Source organism: Trichosurus vulpecula, chromosome 8 (genome assembly GCF_011100635.1).
Source record: "Trichosurus vulpecula isolate mTriVul1 chromosome 8, mTriVul1.pri, whole genome shotgun sequence".
Classification (NCBI taxonomy): domain Eukaryota; kingdom Metazoa; phylum Chordata; class Mammalia; order Diprotodontia; family Phalangeridae; genus Trichosurus; species Trichosurus vulpecula.
The window spans coordinates 177,131,133-177,145,041 of record NC_050580.1 but is presented as its reverse complement, the minus strand read 5'-3'; the positions used below and the strand labels follow the sequence as shown (position 1 = coordinate 177,145,041).

Genomic DNA, 13,909 nt, shown 5'->3' with positions numbered 1-13,909 from the left:
GGAGGGGGTGGGGAAGGGGGAACTTTAGGCCCTGTTAAAGACCATGGGATGAAAGAGATCAAAGAGATGTGAGGACTGTTCTCATGCCTTTTCAGCTTCATTTGTTCTTTGCTACAAGCCTGTGTTTCAGTGTCAAGAATGCAGGGCTTGGTGTGTCAGGAGGGACCTGGGTCCACATTCTGCCTCCCTTTCTAATTATAACCATTAACAGGTTATTTAACATCCCAAGACTCAGTTTACCCAGTTGCAAAACAGGAGTAATACATGTAGCATCTTTCGCAGGATTGTTGTGAGAATCAAATGAGATGTTTTTCATTACTGTATGTAATTATTGTAAAGCACTTTCCAAATCTTAAAGTGCTACATACTATCAGCTATCATTATTATTTCCTTTCCCAGGATCAAACTACCACTGTACATTTCTGAGATTCCAGGCCACCAGGGAGTTGACAGTTTTTTGGACCACGCTTCCTTTCTTTTTTACCTCTAGTTCTCTCTGCTAAAAAGTTCAGCAAGTTCAGATTACCCCTAGAGAACACCTGGCAAACACTGAATTGCCCTCAGGTAGAATAGCTTTCTCTTTTCCCATAGCTCAATTTCCCTGGTGCTGATTACTGGGTCCAGGCCTTGTTCCGTGATCCTCAGGGGAAAGGACATACACAGCATCCTAAACCTAGTCACTCTTCTCTTCCTTCATCTTCTGGATCATATCTTTGCTTTGCTCCTTTCTTTAGCCCCTCTTGGGCTGACTATTCCTTTCCTAGTTACCCCCCACTTCACCCCCCCATTCCTTTCCCGGTTCCTCTACTGCCCCGCCTCTCTGCTCTGGACGCATCTCTGAGCCCCATCATCACCAAGCGCCAGGCACTCCCTCTCTCCCTCCCTCTTCTTTTCTCCTCCCTCCTTTCCTCCCTCCCACCTCCTGCACCAGGAAACTGCCTAGAGCCTGGGGAGCGGCCTGACCCGTGAGATCCCTAACCTGGCGGGCTGGGGGGTGGAGACGGGGTTGAGGGTGGGGGTAAGGGAGGGGCAGGAGCAGGCCCTGTGGGTTGGGTTCTATGTGTGTGTGGCGGGGGGTGCCGGGAATGTTATCCACCGGAGTCCCCTCTGCCTGAGGCTTCCTGAGGAGAACGGTCATTAAACATGGATTCAGTCAGTAACCACAGCTGGCAGAGGGGTGGGGGCTGGGCCTGGGCCTGGGTCCTAGGGCTACATCTAGGTTTCCCGACCACTGACCATAATTCCTACCCTCAACCCCTAGGGCTCCATAGCTGGGAGGATGAAAGGCCTTAGCTGGGGGCTCCCTGCCACCAGCGCTGTGTCCTAGGAGCTGCTGCCCAGGTTTGGTAAGTGGCCTTAATATCTTGTTAACCCTATGCCTTCCTCATCTCCCCCATTAGTATATTTTAACCCTTTTCAGCCTATATGTACTCCTCCTTCCACCCTGCTTTTGGGAGAATTCTAGTCCCTGCTCTACCCCAGCTTGCTGTGGGTCCCTGAAAGCAGGAAAGGTGGTACTCTTAATTACTCTTAAGGGAAGCAGCAAGTTTAACTCATTATTTAGGGTTAGGGTTAGGGTTATTATTTGTAATATGTATTAGTTTAATGACCAAATCTACTAAATCTAGACTCCTTATTACCGCTAAATTATCTCATTGTCTCTATTCCATTTCTTACTCCTGTTCCCCATGGCTCATGCTGTCACACGAGGCTGGTCAAACCTGAAAAATACCCATTTGGGCCCTGTGTGGTTATGCCCAGCCTATAGTGGAGCATCACTCATGTCCCCATTCTCTTCCCTCTGCCTTTTATAGCCACCCAGATGGCGACTCCAGCCTCAGCCCCAGATACTCGAGCCCTGGTGGCAGATTTTGTGGGTTACAAGCTAAGGCAGAAGGGCTATGCCTGTGGAACTGGCCCAGGAGAGGGCCCTACAACTGAGCCCCTGCACCGGGCCATGCGAGCTGCTGGAGATGAGTTTGAGTCCCGCTTCCGACGCACATTTTCTGATCTGGCTGCTCAGTTGCATGTGACTCCTGGCTCAGCCCAGCAGCGCTTTACCCAGGTCTCAGATGAGCTCTTCCAGGGGGGGCCCAACTGGGGCCGTCTTGTGGCATTCTTCGTCTTTGGGGCAGCGCTCTGTGCAGAGAGTGTCAACAAAGAGATGGAGCCACTGGTGGGACAGGTGCAGGACTGGATGGTGACCTACCTAGAGACCCAGCTGGCAGACTGGATCCACAGCAGCGGGGGCTGGGTAAGAGGCTTCCCTCTTCTATAACTGCACATTCCCCAGAAAAGCTTGCCTCACTTGGGGAGGGGGAGCAGTTGTGATGGGGAGGCTGGTCTCTGATGGGATGGGAATATAGTTGGTATTGCATGGTAAAGCTAGGGTGTGGGGGAAGAGCAACAGCTTGGGTGGAGTTAGGTCATCAGGGTGGAGAGGCAATGTTAGTCAACATTTATGGAGTTACTACTGTGTACAATATGAAGTTCTGTGCACTCTGGGAAAATATAAAAGTCCCCATCATTAAAGAGTTTATAATCCAAAGGGGGAAACAGAATAAATACACATTAAAAAGCATAAAGAATACATACAAGGAAGAGAGGTCCAAGGTAATTCATGTTAAATTTAAACATAAATCCTGAGGGGGTATGGGAGCAGGAGTTGTGACTAGAGTGGTATAGGGTTAACTTGAGAAATCTGCATAAGAGGTTAGTTTTGAGAAGGATTATTATTATTATTTGCAAAGAGGAAAGACATGGGGTACACATGAGGCAGGGAGTTTTAGCAAGGTATTTGTGAGGGACACCAAGCAAGGCTGGAGCTGGGACATGGGATGCAGCTACAGTATAGATGGAACTGGAATTCTTCCCCTCCCCTTCTCTCCATCTCCTCTCCTAACATCCCTTTCTTCCTTCTCCTTTTTCTCTTCCCCACTTCCCTTCTCTCCCACAGGCGGAATTCACGGCTCTGTACGGGGATGGGGCCCTGGAGGAGGCAAGGCGTCTGCGGGAGGGGAACTGGGCCTCAGTGCGAACAGTGCTAACAGGGGCTGTGGCACTGGGGGCTCTGGTGACTGTGGGGGCCTTCTTTGCCAGCAAGTGAGAACTCAGCCCAGTGTTGGGTCTAGAGTGGCTGTGGGAAGGAGAGAGTAGGATAGAATGGAGAGAACCCCGTGGGAGAGGTGGGATGGATGAATGGGGAAGGGACAGGGATAAAAGGGGATGGAATGGGGGAGGTGGGGAGGGGTTGGGGGGGGAATAAGTGAACTCTGTATGTCAGGCAGGAGTTTGGAAGGTTGAGCCAAGGAAATGTGGAAGACACATCTGGAAAGTCAATGTGTGTAAGACAGGGAGAGTCACAGCAGGGTTGGGGCCTGGGTTGGGTGGGTTTTAGAGGGCAATACCCGTAAGTTGAGCAGTATGGAGAAGTCACCCTCTAGGGAATTTGGGATTTGCAATCCTAGGGGGTGGTGGACGTATCCAGGGAGTACAGTAAAACTATATGAGAGGTGAAGTCTTCATTGGATAGGTAAGATTTGGGGAGAAAGTTGTAGGCTCTTTGGAATGTCTGTGAGTACCCTGGGGTTCTCAGTTTGCAGTGAGAAGTGGGTGTTACAAGTGGGGTGTTTGGATGTGTGTGTATGTGTGCACTTGTAAGCTTTGTGTACCTGGTGTGGTGATGGAATTCTTCCTCAAGGAAAAATAACTTTCCCTAGCAATGAACAGGAGGAATTAGATCTCCCTTTGGTTGCCCCAGTGCTGGGGGTAGGGGATAGGGACACTATTGACTGAGAATTTTGAGGCTGTTCTACAGAAAGTAGTGAGCAGGGTTTGGAGGAAGAGGGCAGTGTGTGCTAGTTGAGATGGCTCAGTTTTGTAGTAGTCCTCATTTCCCTCATTAGCCCCTTCCCCATGCCTTTAGCACTTGCTGCTGCCCCTTCTAGGGCTCTGGACAAAGCAGAGCTAAGGAGCTTTGGGAGGGAAGGACACTTTACCATCTGTCCCCCTTTTCCCACTGGGGCACAGTGGTGCCTGGAAAGGTTCCCTATTTCTGGGACCTCTCTACCCAAATTTAAACACTAAATTGGGGTTGAAATTTCCCTTTTTGAAAGTGTGAACACAGATGCTGATCTAGAACGTAGCTCTGTGTACTAAACACTAAGCCTCAGTGAAACTGAGTCTTTATGCCTTGAGAGGGACATTCCCAGCTCTGAACTCAGGGGTGGGGGTAGGGTATACTCTAGAAGCCAACCCATTCCATGTGGTGGGCATTGCTGCTGCTAGATCAAAGGCCAGGTGTATGGGTTCTAGAGTGCATACCATGATCTAGAAACATTTATGTATGCTTTGAAGCCAGGCTGGTTGCATGGGTGTTAACTGTCTGCATCTCTTAGTGTGAGAATGCTGGATTTTTGTAACCCACAAGTGGATCCAGAAATAAGTCTTTCTTTGAAGGAAGGAGCTCTTCCCTTCCTCTGGATGCATGGCCCTGAGCCAGACCTTGCTGCTGCACTTTCCAAGGTGCTAAAATTGCTGCTCTTAAATGCTGACTCCAGACATGCTGTGCTCTAGAACCCTGCCTGTGATCCAGAGCACTGACTTGCTCATCTAGAACACAGTTGGCTCTTCTGGGTAGAGACTTTTACTTGGTCCCAGAATGTGGCAACTTAGTTGCGCTGCTCTAGAATGTGGGACCAATCTTGGCCTCAGGTGTTTAATCCAAACTTTTGCTTTTGAAAGCTGTGTTCCTTAGAGGAATTTGTAGGGGAGGTGACAGACATTCTGCTGAGACTGTACTGGGTGAGATGGTATCATGAGCCAGAAAGCACTGAGTCAGTTACAGTTTGTTAGCATGGATAGGAGGACAGTTAACACTGACTTAACAGTGACAAACCCAGACCAACTAACAGCTCACAATTGGAGCTTGTGCTCCTCTTCCCTTACAACGCAGCTCTTTTCCCCCACCCTCTACCACAGACTCCTAACCTGTGACCCCTGTTAGCTCCTTTAGGGGTCTTTAATAACAGGGGTACCAGGAACCATGGTCAGAAGGACAAAAAACACACTGCTATGATGCTCCTGCTCCTGAGTGGAGGCAGGGGTTATTGGTTTAAAGGGGATGATGCTCAGAATTGGTCTCTGGAAGCGTGGCTGCATGGGACCACAGTGGGCAGTTTTGGCCAGACACTCCTTCTGGGGGCAGTGGAAGCCCCTAAGATCTTTCCTTCAGAAAACCAGGGATTTTCTATTTGGGGCTATTCAGTTCCTGGGGGTTGTCTCTTAGCCAAGCAGGCTGAGTGTGACTCCCTGTTTTTAAGTCCATTTCATTAAAAGTAGGGGGAAACACATTTAATTGCCATTTTCTAAAGGGTAAACTTGGTGGAGAGGCTGAGGGGGAGTGTTTCTTGCTCCCAAGAGCCCATGGGGCAGGTGGGAGGCTTTGCTTAGGCCATGGGAGGAGTGGAGGTGGGGCAGCTAGGTCCTGAGAGTGCTTATCCCACTCCCCACTTCTGCCAGGACATACATTATTTTTCTTTTTCAAGTCAGAAAACAATGCGAGAACGGATTTGGTTAGTTTAGAAGAAAAAAAGCTCTATAAATATAAATATATATTCATGTATTTTTATTTAATAATTTATAAATACTGGGTTCATTTGACTTTTATTTTTGTGTAATATGTAATGGTCGTATTAAAAAAATAAAATACAGAAGTTTAATGAGGACTGAACAGGGTTTGTGACTTCTGCATTTACAACTGGAAGGATGGGGTGGGTGGATACTGGCCTCACTCCAAACAACTTTCAGTGATTTTGTTAGGAGAAGGAATTAGGGCAAGAGGGATGTGGGGAGGACCCCAAATAAGCTTGGGGGTTTCTGATCAAGAATTAATATGGTAGGCCCTCTACTTCTATCCATATGACCCAAGCCAATCTTTCTCTGACAACAAGTGTCTGGGCAGGTCCTGGCCTTTTCCAAGCATACTTTTCTGTCTCATCCTGTCCTTCCCTGCCACCTCCCTCCACCTACCAACCATGGTTGTCAGGCCTTAAACTTCAATTGGATGATTGATTTTGCCTGAATATTCTGTTGAGAGTCAGAGTGGTACAGCAAATAGAGCTGACTGACAGCCAAGTCTGGCTTCTGATGCATACTCTCTTTGTGACTCTGGGCAAGTCAGCTTAACCCTCTCAGTGGCCCAGGAAACTCTCTTGAGAATATAAGTTTCAGCACAGTTGCCCATCTGCATTAGTTGAGGGAGTTTTTTCACCCATACCAATGAAATCACAGTCTGGATTTTATAAAAATGCTGCTGCTTGTTTTATATTAAATTCAGTTATGAAAAAAATACAGCTTTTGTTCCTTCTCCAATTACCTGAATCCACAGATCCTTGTCATTTTACATATAAGCCATAGACTATATAGTCTATCCCTCTGCTTCTAAGTAGGGCTTTTTCCAAAACCATTTCTGACAAAAATCTAATTAAAAAAAGATTCTAGTCTTTATGTGATATAGTATACTACCCTCGCCCACACCCCAGCTCTAAACATAGTTAACCATAGTTAAGAATTCCTTTTGTTTATCTTGACTGCCTCTTGTTGCAGTTTCAGAAAATTTACTTGTGGTCCATTCTCCAAAGAACTGGAGAACAGCTAGTACCCATCTGGAGTTCTTTTGCCTCCCCTCATCTACTCCCCCAAACTTCAGATTTCAGCCAAGTCCTCCTGCATTTTTCTTCCACTCCATCTTGATTGTCTGCCCCTTCTTGCCTCTCCCCAGTATTAAAATTGTTGCTCACAACAACCTCCCACTATACATCTGACCAGCTCTATTTCCAGTACTTCAACTCTCACCTTTCTACCATCTCAGGACTTCTTCACTTCTCCAGAACGTGTTTATTTCTCGCCATTAATTGTTCAGTTCAACAAACATTTGTTAAGCTAGGTACTTAACTAATGTGCTAGAAGCTGGGGATATAAATAAGAAATAAAATAGTCCTTACACTTAAGGATCTTGTACTCTAAAAGGCAAGAAAAGTCTCATGATTGCCGTTTTGAGGTTTTTCATATGGTGTTTACACCTAAAAGTAAGGTTGTAGTACCATACATTCATGCATCCATAGTGTTTCTCTCTGATATAAACTCTTTGATATGGAGTGATGAGTAAAAACTTTCTCAAATTCATTGCTCTTAAGAGCATCTGTTTCAGCACCAATGCATATCTGCTTTCCCTGCTTGTTTTATATTGTGAACTCCTTTGTTTAGACTGGTTTGGATCCTAAACCAAGCGCATAGTCAAGGTCAGTTTTATTCTTAAGTTTTAAGTACACGATTGGTATATCAATCAAGCATTTATTAGGTGCCAATCCTATGCTAAGCTGTGCAACTTAATGAACTTTCTCTTTCTATCATACTTATCTGAGGGATTTCATTTCTAATTTCTTCCTTTACTATCTGTATCATCTTAGTAGGTCTTCCTGAGTTTAGGTAGGGCCAAGAAAATTTATCCGGTGGTCAGCTTTCTGCTGATGAGCCTCTTCAGACTTGGTGACCCATTCTAAAAGCCTTTCTACTTTGGTTAGACCTGCCAGAGCTTGGACTCAGTTGTTACAGTATTTGAGAAACTCCATCAGCTCTATGCTACCAGTAGGCCCTGGATCAGGGCTTTAGTAGGATTAAGACATTACATACTGTATTTAGGTAAAACACACTACCATCCCAGTAAGTATGCCTCTTGGATATTCTGGTTTAGTTCTGCCATCACGGTGTGGCCTCGTACTTGAAATGTTTACCAAAGCAGTGATGTCTGCCTCGGAGTAAGGACTTTGACAGGGAATGGGGAGTCTGATTCGAGAAAAGGAGTTGGCAGTTTATGAAGCTTTGGAGAGTAAGGTTTCAGATTAAACCTGGGAACGTGGGGCTGTAACTGCCACCTGTGCCTATGGTGGTGGTGCTCGAGCTTTGCCATCTCCCATTTTTGTGAGTGTCCCCATGGAACTCGAGCCATAGGCTTTGCCCAAAGATGCTTGCTTAGGGTGCTGTATCCATGCTCTCTCAAAGCGATAGCGTGGCAGTTCTCGGCAGAGCAGTGGCTGGCTAAGTTGGTGTGCTGGTTTCTGCTTCAAGTTTATAGGAGAGGTTTATGGAAGTATGCACAGGAGCGACAGGCCCTGGAAAGGCCGGGTCAGGAGGGGAGAGGCAGAGCAGTTGCTCTTGAATGCAGGTCGAATCCTGAATGGAGTGTTGTAGTTCATAAGACATCTTACACACGCTCCGATTCTGGCGGCCTACCCTCGGGAAGCTGCTGTCTTTTTCTTACACAGCTTCCCTCCTCAGGGTTCACTTGCCCTCAGACTGACTGAAGGAAGCAAGATGGCGGCACCCTCAGGATTCGATCATATGACCCGAGGTCCCGTGCTCTCGAGTTTGACGGTCCGTTTGGCTGAAGCGGTCACGTGTTGTAGCCTAGGTTGGGGCCCTTCTTCGAACCTCTGGGACCAATAGGCAGCCGAGCTTCGGATGGGGTTGTGGGGCGGTGTGCGTGAGGTTCCGTTCCGCCTTTCGTAGTTAGCGGCCAATCGTATTGCACGACGAAATGAGTGCCGAGAGGGGGCGCGGCAATAGGGAGAGAGAGAGGCGGGGATGGCGTCACAGCGTGGCAGGATTGTTACCTAATGACGGGAGAAGGCGGAACCGACGTTGACTGACAGGCAAGTTTCCCTTACCGAGATTCGAGGATTTGGCTAGCTGCCCCGCCTTAGAGGCGTGATCTTATTTGATTGCCAAGTATTTCTACCCAATGGACTCCGAGCGACTGGTGACGGGCAGGCTGCTTGGCTAATGAGCCCCCAGCGTGGCCGGCGCGGCTCTCCAATCGCCGGGCGGCGGGCCCCAGTCTGAGCGGCTATGGCGGCGGCGGCGGCGGCGGCAGCAGCAGCGGGGGCTGCGGGCGGTCGAGGCTCCGGGCCGGGGCGGCGGCGCCATCTTGTGCCCGGGGCCGGGGGGGAACCCGGGGAGGGGGCCCCGGGCGGCGCGGGGGACTACGGGAACGGGCTGGAGGCGGAGGAGCTGGAGCCTGAAGAATTGCTGCTAGAGCCAGAGCCCGAGCCCGAGCCCGAGGAGGAGCCGCCCCGGCCCCGCGCCCCCCCGGGAGCCTCCGGCCCTGGGCCGGGCGCAGGAGCCCCTGGCAGTCAGGAGGAGGAGGAAGAGCCGGGCCTGGTTGAGGGCGACCCGGGGGACGGCGCTATCGAGGACCCGGTGAGGACGGGCGCTCGGGGCGGGAGGTCGGGGTCATGGGGGAAGGGCCTGCGACTCCGAAGAGGGCGAGGGGCCGCCGTGGCGGCGGCCGGCGCGGGGGAGGGGGCGGGCGGATCGTGGGCGGGGAATTACGCGGAGCTGGGCGGGACGGGACGGGACTCGGAGTCCTCGCTGGCTGGCTGGCTGGCTGGCTGGCTGGCGGCGGCGGCGGTGGTGGCGGCGGCGGCAGGCGGGAGGCCGAGGCTGGGGCCCAGGCCGGAGCTGGAGCCGGAGCCAGGACGCGGTGGGGCCCGTCCCGGGCCGAGGCAGGGATGGGGAGGGTGGGGCGGGGGAGGAGGGGCGGGAGTGGAGGGGGCCGAAGGGCTTCCCGAGGGGGTTGGGGGGGGGAACTAGCGCTTGGTTCGGTCAGTCTCCGCGGCCGGAGAAGCCGATGAGGCCCCACCATGTTTCTCCTAAGCCCCGATCTCCTACCCCACCCACTCCAGGAGCTGGAGGCCATCAAAGCCCGAGTAAGGGAGATGGAGGAAGAGGCAGAGAAATTGAAGGAGCTTCAGAACGAGGTGGAGAAACAGATGAACATGAGCCCACCCCCAGGCAATGGTGAGCTCGGGCGAAGGGCCCAGGACCAGAGGAAGGAGGGGAGGACCACTGATGTGGGGAGGGAGAGGGAGGTGGAAAGCTCTTTCCTTGGTGACCTTGCTAGGTACCGTGGTTTTGGAAAGGGCGTTACTGTCCCTTGTGTCACGTTTCCTTTCCTCTTTAAGCTGGTGACCCTGCCTTGATCATTCAGAATCCACAAAATCGGGTTTAATCCCCTCCCCCTCAATTTAGGTAGATTAGTTAACTCCTTAGTGCTAAATTTAGGTAGGGACTTGTAAATGCCAAAAGAACAGTGATAATTTTGTAATGATTTAACTGGAGAGGACCTTAGAGGTCATTTAGCTCAAGTCTTTAGTTAGGAAACTGAGGCCCAGAGAGGTGAAGGGACTTGAACAAAATCGCATAGATAATTAATAGTAGGGTTCTGATTCCTTTTCCTGTATCACACCTCTTAAATTTGCCCTTTTTCAGGGCTTGCTATCAGAAGTCTCAAGGATGTGAGACTGCTTGGGTTACTTTCTGTTGAGGTGTTAAGAGTGGGAGTTTTTATGAGGATCAGGTAGAAGATGGAAATTACTCTTTTGTAGCTGGTCCAGTGATCATGTCCATTGAGGAGAAGATGGAGGCTGATGCCCGGTCCATCTATGTGGGCAATGTAAGTATTAGTCTTTTCCTGAGAGAGGCTATTATTTTGGGGAAAGATTTGGAAAGAGGACCTATCAGGCAAATATTTTATCTTCAAGGGAAGGGGGTTAGTGGGGAATTAGAATTAGGGTGGGAGTAGGAGGTGTAGTGTAAATTGTAGGATTTATAACTGGGAAGACTTTAAATGCCGTTTAGTCCAACTTCCCTGCAGTTTGTAGATTAAGAAACCAGAGGTAATGTGAATTGCAAAGGAAAAAGCATGGGTTAAGGCAGAAGTGGGAATGGTTCTGACTTTGTAGTCAGCTTACCTTTTGTTAGCACCTAGATGGCTTAGGGCCTCTTCTCTGCCCTCATCTCCCCCCCCCCCCCCCCCCCCCCCCCCGCCCCCAGACTACAGCTAGTGTTGTCGGGTTGTGTTTACCCTATCAGTGAAATTTGTCTTTTTCTGCTTAGGTGGACTATGGTGCAACAGCAGAAGAGCTGGAGGCACACTTCCATGGTTGTGGTTCAGTTAATCGAGTTACCATCCTTTGTGACAAGTTCAGTGGCCATCCTAAGGGGTAAGCAGAGGGAAGAGGTGTTAGAGCACAGGTTAACGTTCATTTCATTAAATTTAAAGATCAGACAGGTATATGTTATGTTTCGTACTTCATCAAATGTGGAGAGGCAGCTTCAGTATTGGATAGAGATGGCCTTGAAGCATATTAGATTTGGGTTCAAGTTCTGCCTGTGACATGTACTGAGAAAGTCACTTACCTTTTCAGTGCTCTAGGCAACTCTCTAAGGCTACACATTGCCTAGAAAGTTCGAGCCTGGATTAGCACAGGTAGTTTCTTCATCTGGATGTTCCCTATATCAGTGAAATCACTGGCCCATGCCCTATCCTTGTTGAATGTAAGCTCCTTGAGGGCAGCATCAATTCATTTTTGCATATGTATTCTAGGGTTAGTATAGTGCCTTTCATACAATAGAAGCTTAATACATATTTATTGAATAGACTAGAATAAGTTTGATCATATGGTCTTCCTTTCAGGAGCTGACATGTCAGGCTAGACTTAGAGAAATACTAGACGTATAGAAAACTATAGGAACACTGAATGTATGAAAACACATGCATCTGCTTGTCTGTTTTCTCCCCTTTTCCAGGTTTGCATATATAGAATTTTCAGATAAAGATTCAGTGAGGACGTCGATGGCCTTGGACGATTCTCTTTTTAGAGGAAGACAGATCAAAGTAAGCTCTCTCCCTCTTTGAGTGTGTACAATTTGAATTCTGAGGACTGCACTTAACCTGTCTTGACTGTTTTCCGTTTGCTTAGGTGATACCAAAACGGACCAATCGGCCGGGGATCAGCACCACAGATCGGGGTTTTCCACGTGCCCGATACCGTGCCAGGGCTACTAACTACAGTAGTTCACGCTCTCGATTCTATAGTGGCTTCAACAGCAGACCCCGGGGCCGAGTCTACAGGTCAGGATAGATGGGCTGCTCCTCTCTCCTTCCCCATGAGTGTTATACCCTGCCTCTCATCTGGTTCAAGCCCTCACTCCCTAGAGGAGCTTCGATTCTTGCCTGTGTGATGGTAGTTAAAGGGCAAGTTTGACTTATAGAATCCCAGTCCTTAAACAGTAACTGGGGATGAGGAGAGGGTCCTAAATTCCCCAATTCCTTCCTAGACTTCTCCCTCATAATTGTTAATAGGACTACAAACCGACTAGCATGAGGGTTTCTACAAGAAGACTGGGTAGAACCAGGTTATCAGTGCCCTTTCTAGGAAGGTTGAAGGAGGGAGGGGGTGAGTTGAGTTTTTTTTTTTTTTTTTTTTTACTCAGAGGTGGGAAGAGATTGGAACTGTCAGAGTCTCTGAGAAAATGCCAGAGCCAGATTGGATCTCCCCAGTTCTGGATGATGATATTGAGGTTATAGCCTTTGTCAGGATAGGAATTATAATTTCCTTAGTGTTTGGATGCTTGTTGCTTTGAGATCCTACATCAGTTCCTTTATTTTACTCTCCTTCACATATGTAGGGGAAGTTAGTGTAAGCCTTTAGCTTTTCAGAAGAGCTGCTTTTCCTGATCCTTGGAGAGTTAGGAAAGGGACTGGTCGTGGTAATATCTACCATGGACAACAGGATGAATGCTTTTGGGAGGGTTGAAGGCTATTGGAATATTTGGGACCTGAGCCTCTCCTCAGTTTTCTTCTCTCTCCCCTTACTGGGATATGCTCTCTGAATGGAGTTTCTTTTCATCATCCAGACAGTTTCCCTTCTGCTGACTTGTGCCCTCTGGTGGGATATTAGCTGTTTGTAGTAAAAAGCTTTCCCCTTAGACAGGAGCTATAGAGTTGGACTAGTTGGACCATGGGAGGGGGTTGTACTGAGATGTCCATTAACTATGTTTACACCCAACTCTCCTTCTTTTTTCTAGGGGCCGGGCTAGAGCGACGTCATGGTATTCCCCTTACTAAAAAAAAAAAAAACACAAAAAAAAAACAAAAAAAAAACAAAAAAACCAAAAAAGTGTGTATTAGGAGGAGAGAGAGGAAAAAAAAGAAAGAAGGAAAAAAAAGAATTAAAAAAAAAGAAAAACAGAAGATGACCTTGATGGAAAAAAAATATTTTTAAAAAAAAAGATATACTGTGGAAGGGGGGAGAATCCCATAACTAACTGCTGAGGAGGGACCTGCTTCTGAGGGTCTGGTCAGGGGAAGGGCCCCCGGGGAATGGGACAGGGGGCTGCTCATTCACTCTGGGGGTTCGACATGGACAAGTCTCGACTTCGAAAGCTGTTCCCTACCCCTCTCCCCCCTGCCTCCTCTCCTCACTTCACCCACTGGGGCTGCTCAGGGGTGGGAGCAGGATGGTGGGGAAGGTTTTACCTAAGGGTATATAAGGACACAAAACTGTTCTGCTTGTTACCCTCCCTCCAACTCTTCCCTGTTCTCCTTCCTGCCTGACTCTTATCCTGCCAATTATCCCTCCTCCCACCTCCCTTCTTCCTGGCTCCCTGTCCCTCATCCCTGGGACTACTTCTCCTGACCCTCCAGAGATTCCCTGGTGATCTATTTTGTTTCCGTTTGTGTTTCTGTTTCTGTTTTGAGTGTCTTTCTTTGCAGGTTTCTGTAGCCGGAAGATCTCCGTTCCGCTCCCAGCGGCTCCAGTGTAAACTCCCCTTCCCCCTGGGGAAATGCACCACCTTGTTTGGGGGGGATGGGGGGTTGGGTGTTTTTTCTTTTTCTTTTTCTTTTTTTTCTTTTTTCTTTTAATTTGGTTTTGGAGGGGACGGGAGGAAGTGGGAACAGGGGATGGAGGGAGGGTTTGGGGATTTTGTTTATTTTTTTAGGCATTTCCAGGGGTGGGAGGAGTTTTTTGTTTTTTTTTTAATATGTGTCATGAATAAAATAAAA

At 48.6% G+C, this 13,909-nt stretch overlaps 1 protein-coding gene across 1 annotated transcript; it reads left to right on the top strand.

Moving 5' to 3' along the window:
• The first annotated feature begins 912 nt into the window (after nt 1-912).
• On the top strand, nt 913-12,995 carry LOC118829676 (polyadenylate-binding protein 2). The gene is made up of 12 exons (XM_036736598.1): nt 913-965; nt 1,262-1,346; nt 1,815-2,254; nt 2,957-3,102; nt 8,325-8,470; nt 8,903-9,258; nt 9,744-9,858; nt 10,446-10,513; nt 10,957-11,063; nt 11,650-11,737; nt 11,823-11,974; nt 12,931-12,995. The coding sequence occupies exons 3-12, from the start codon at nt 1,823-1,825 to the stop codon at nt 12,968-12,970; spliced, it is 1,650 nt and encodes a 549-aa protein (XP_036592493.1). The 5' UTR covers nt 913-965; nt 1,262-1,346; nt 1,815-1,822; the 3' UTR covers nt 12,971-12,995.
• Nucleotides 12,996-13,909: the final 914 nt, after the last annotated feature.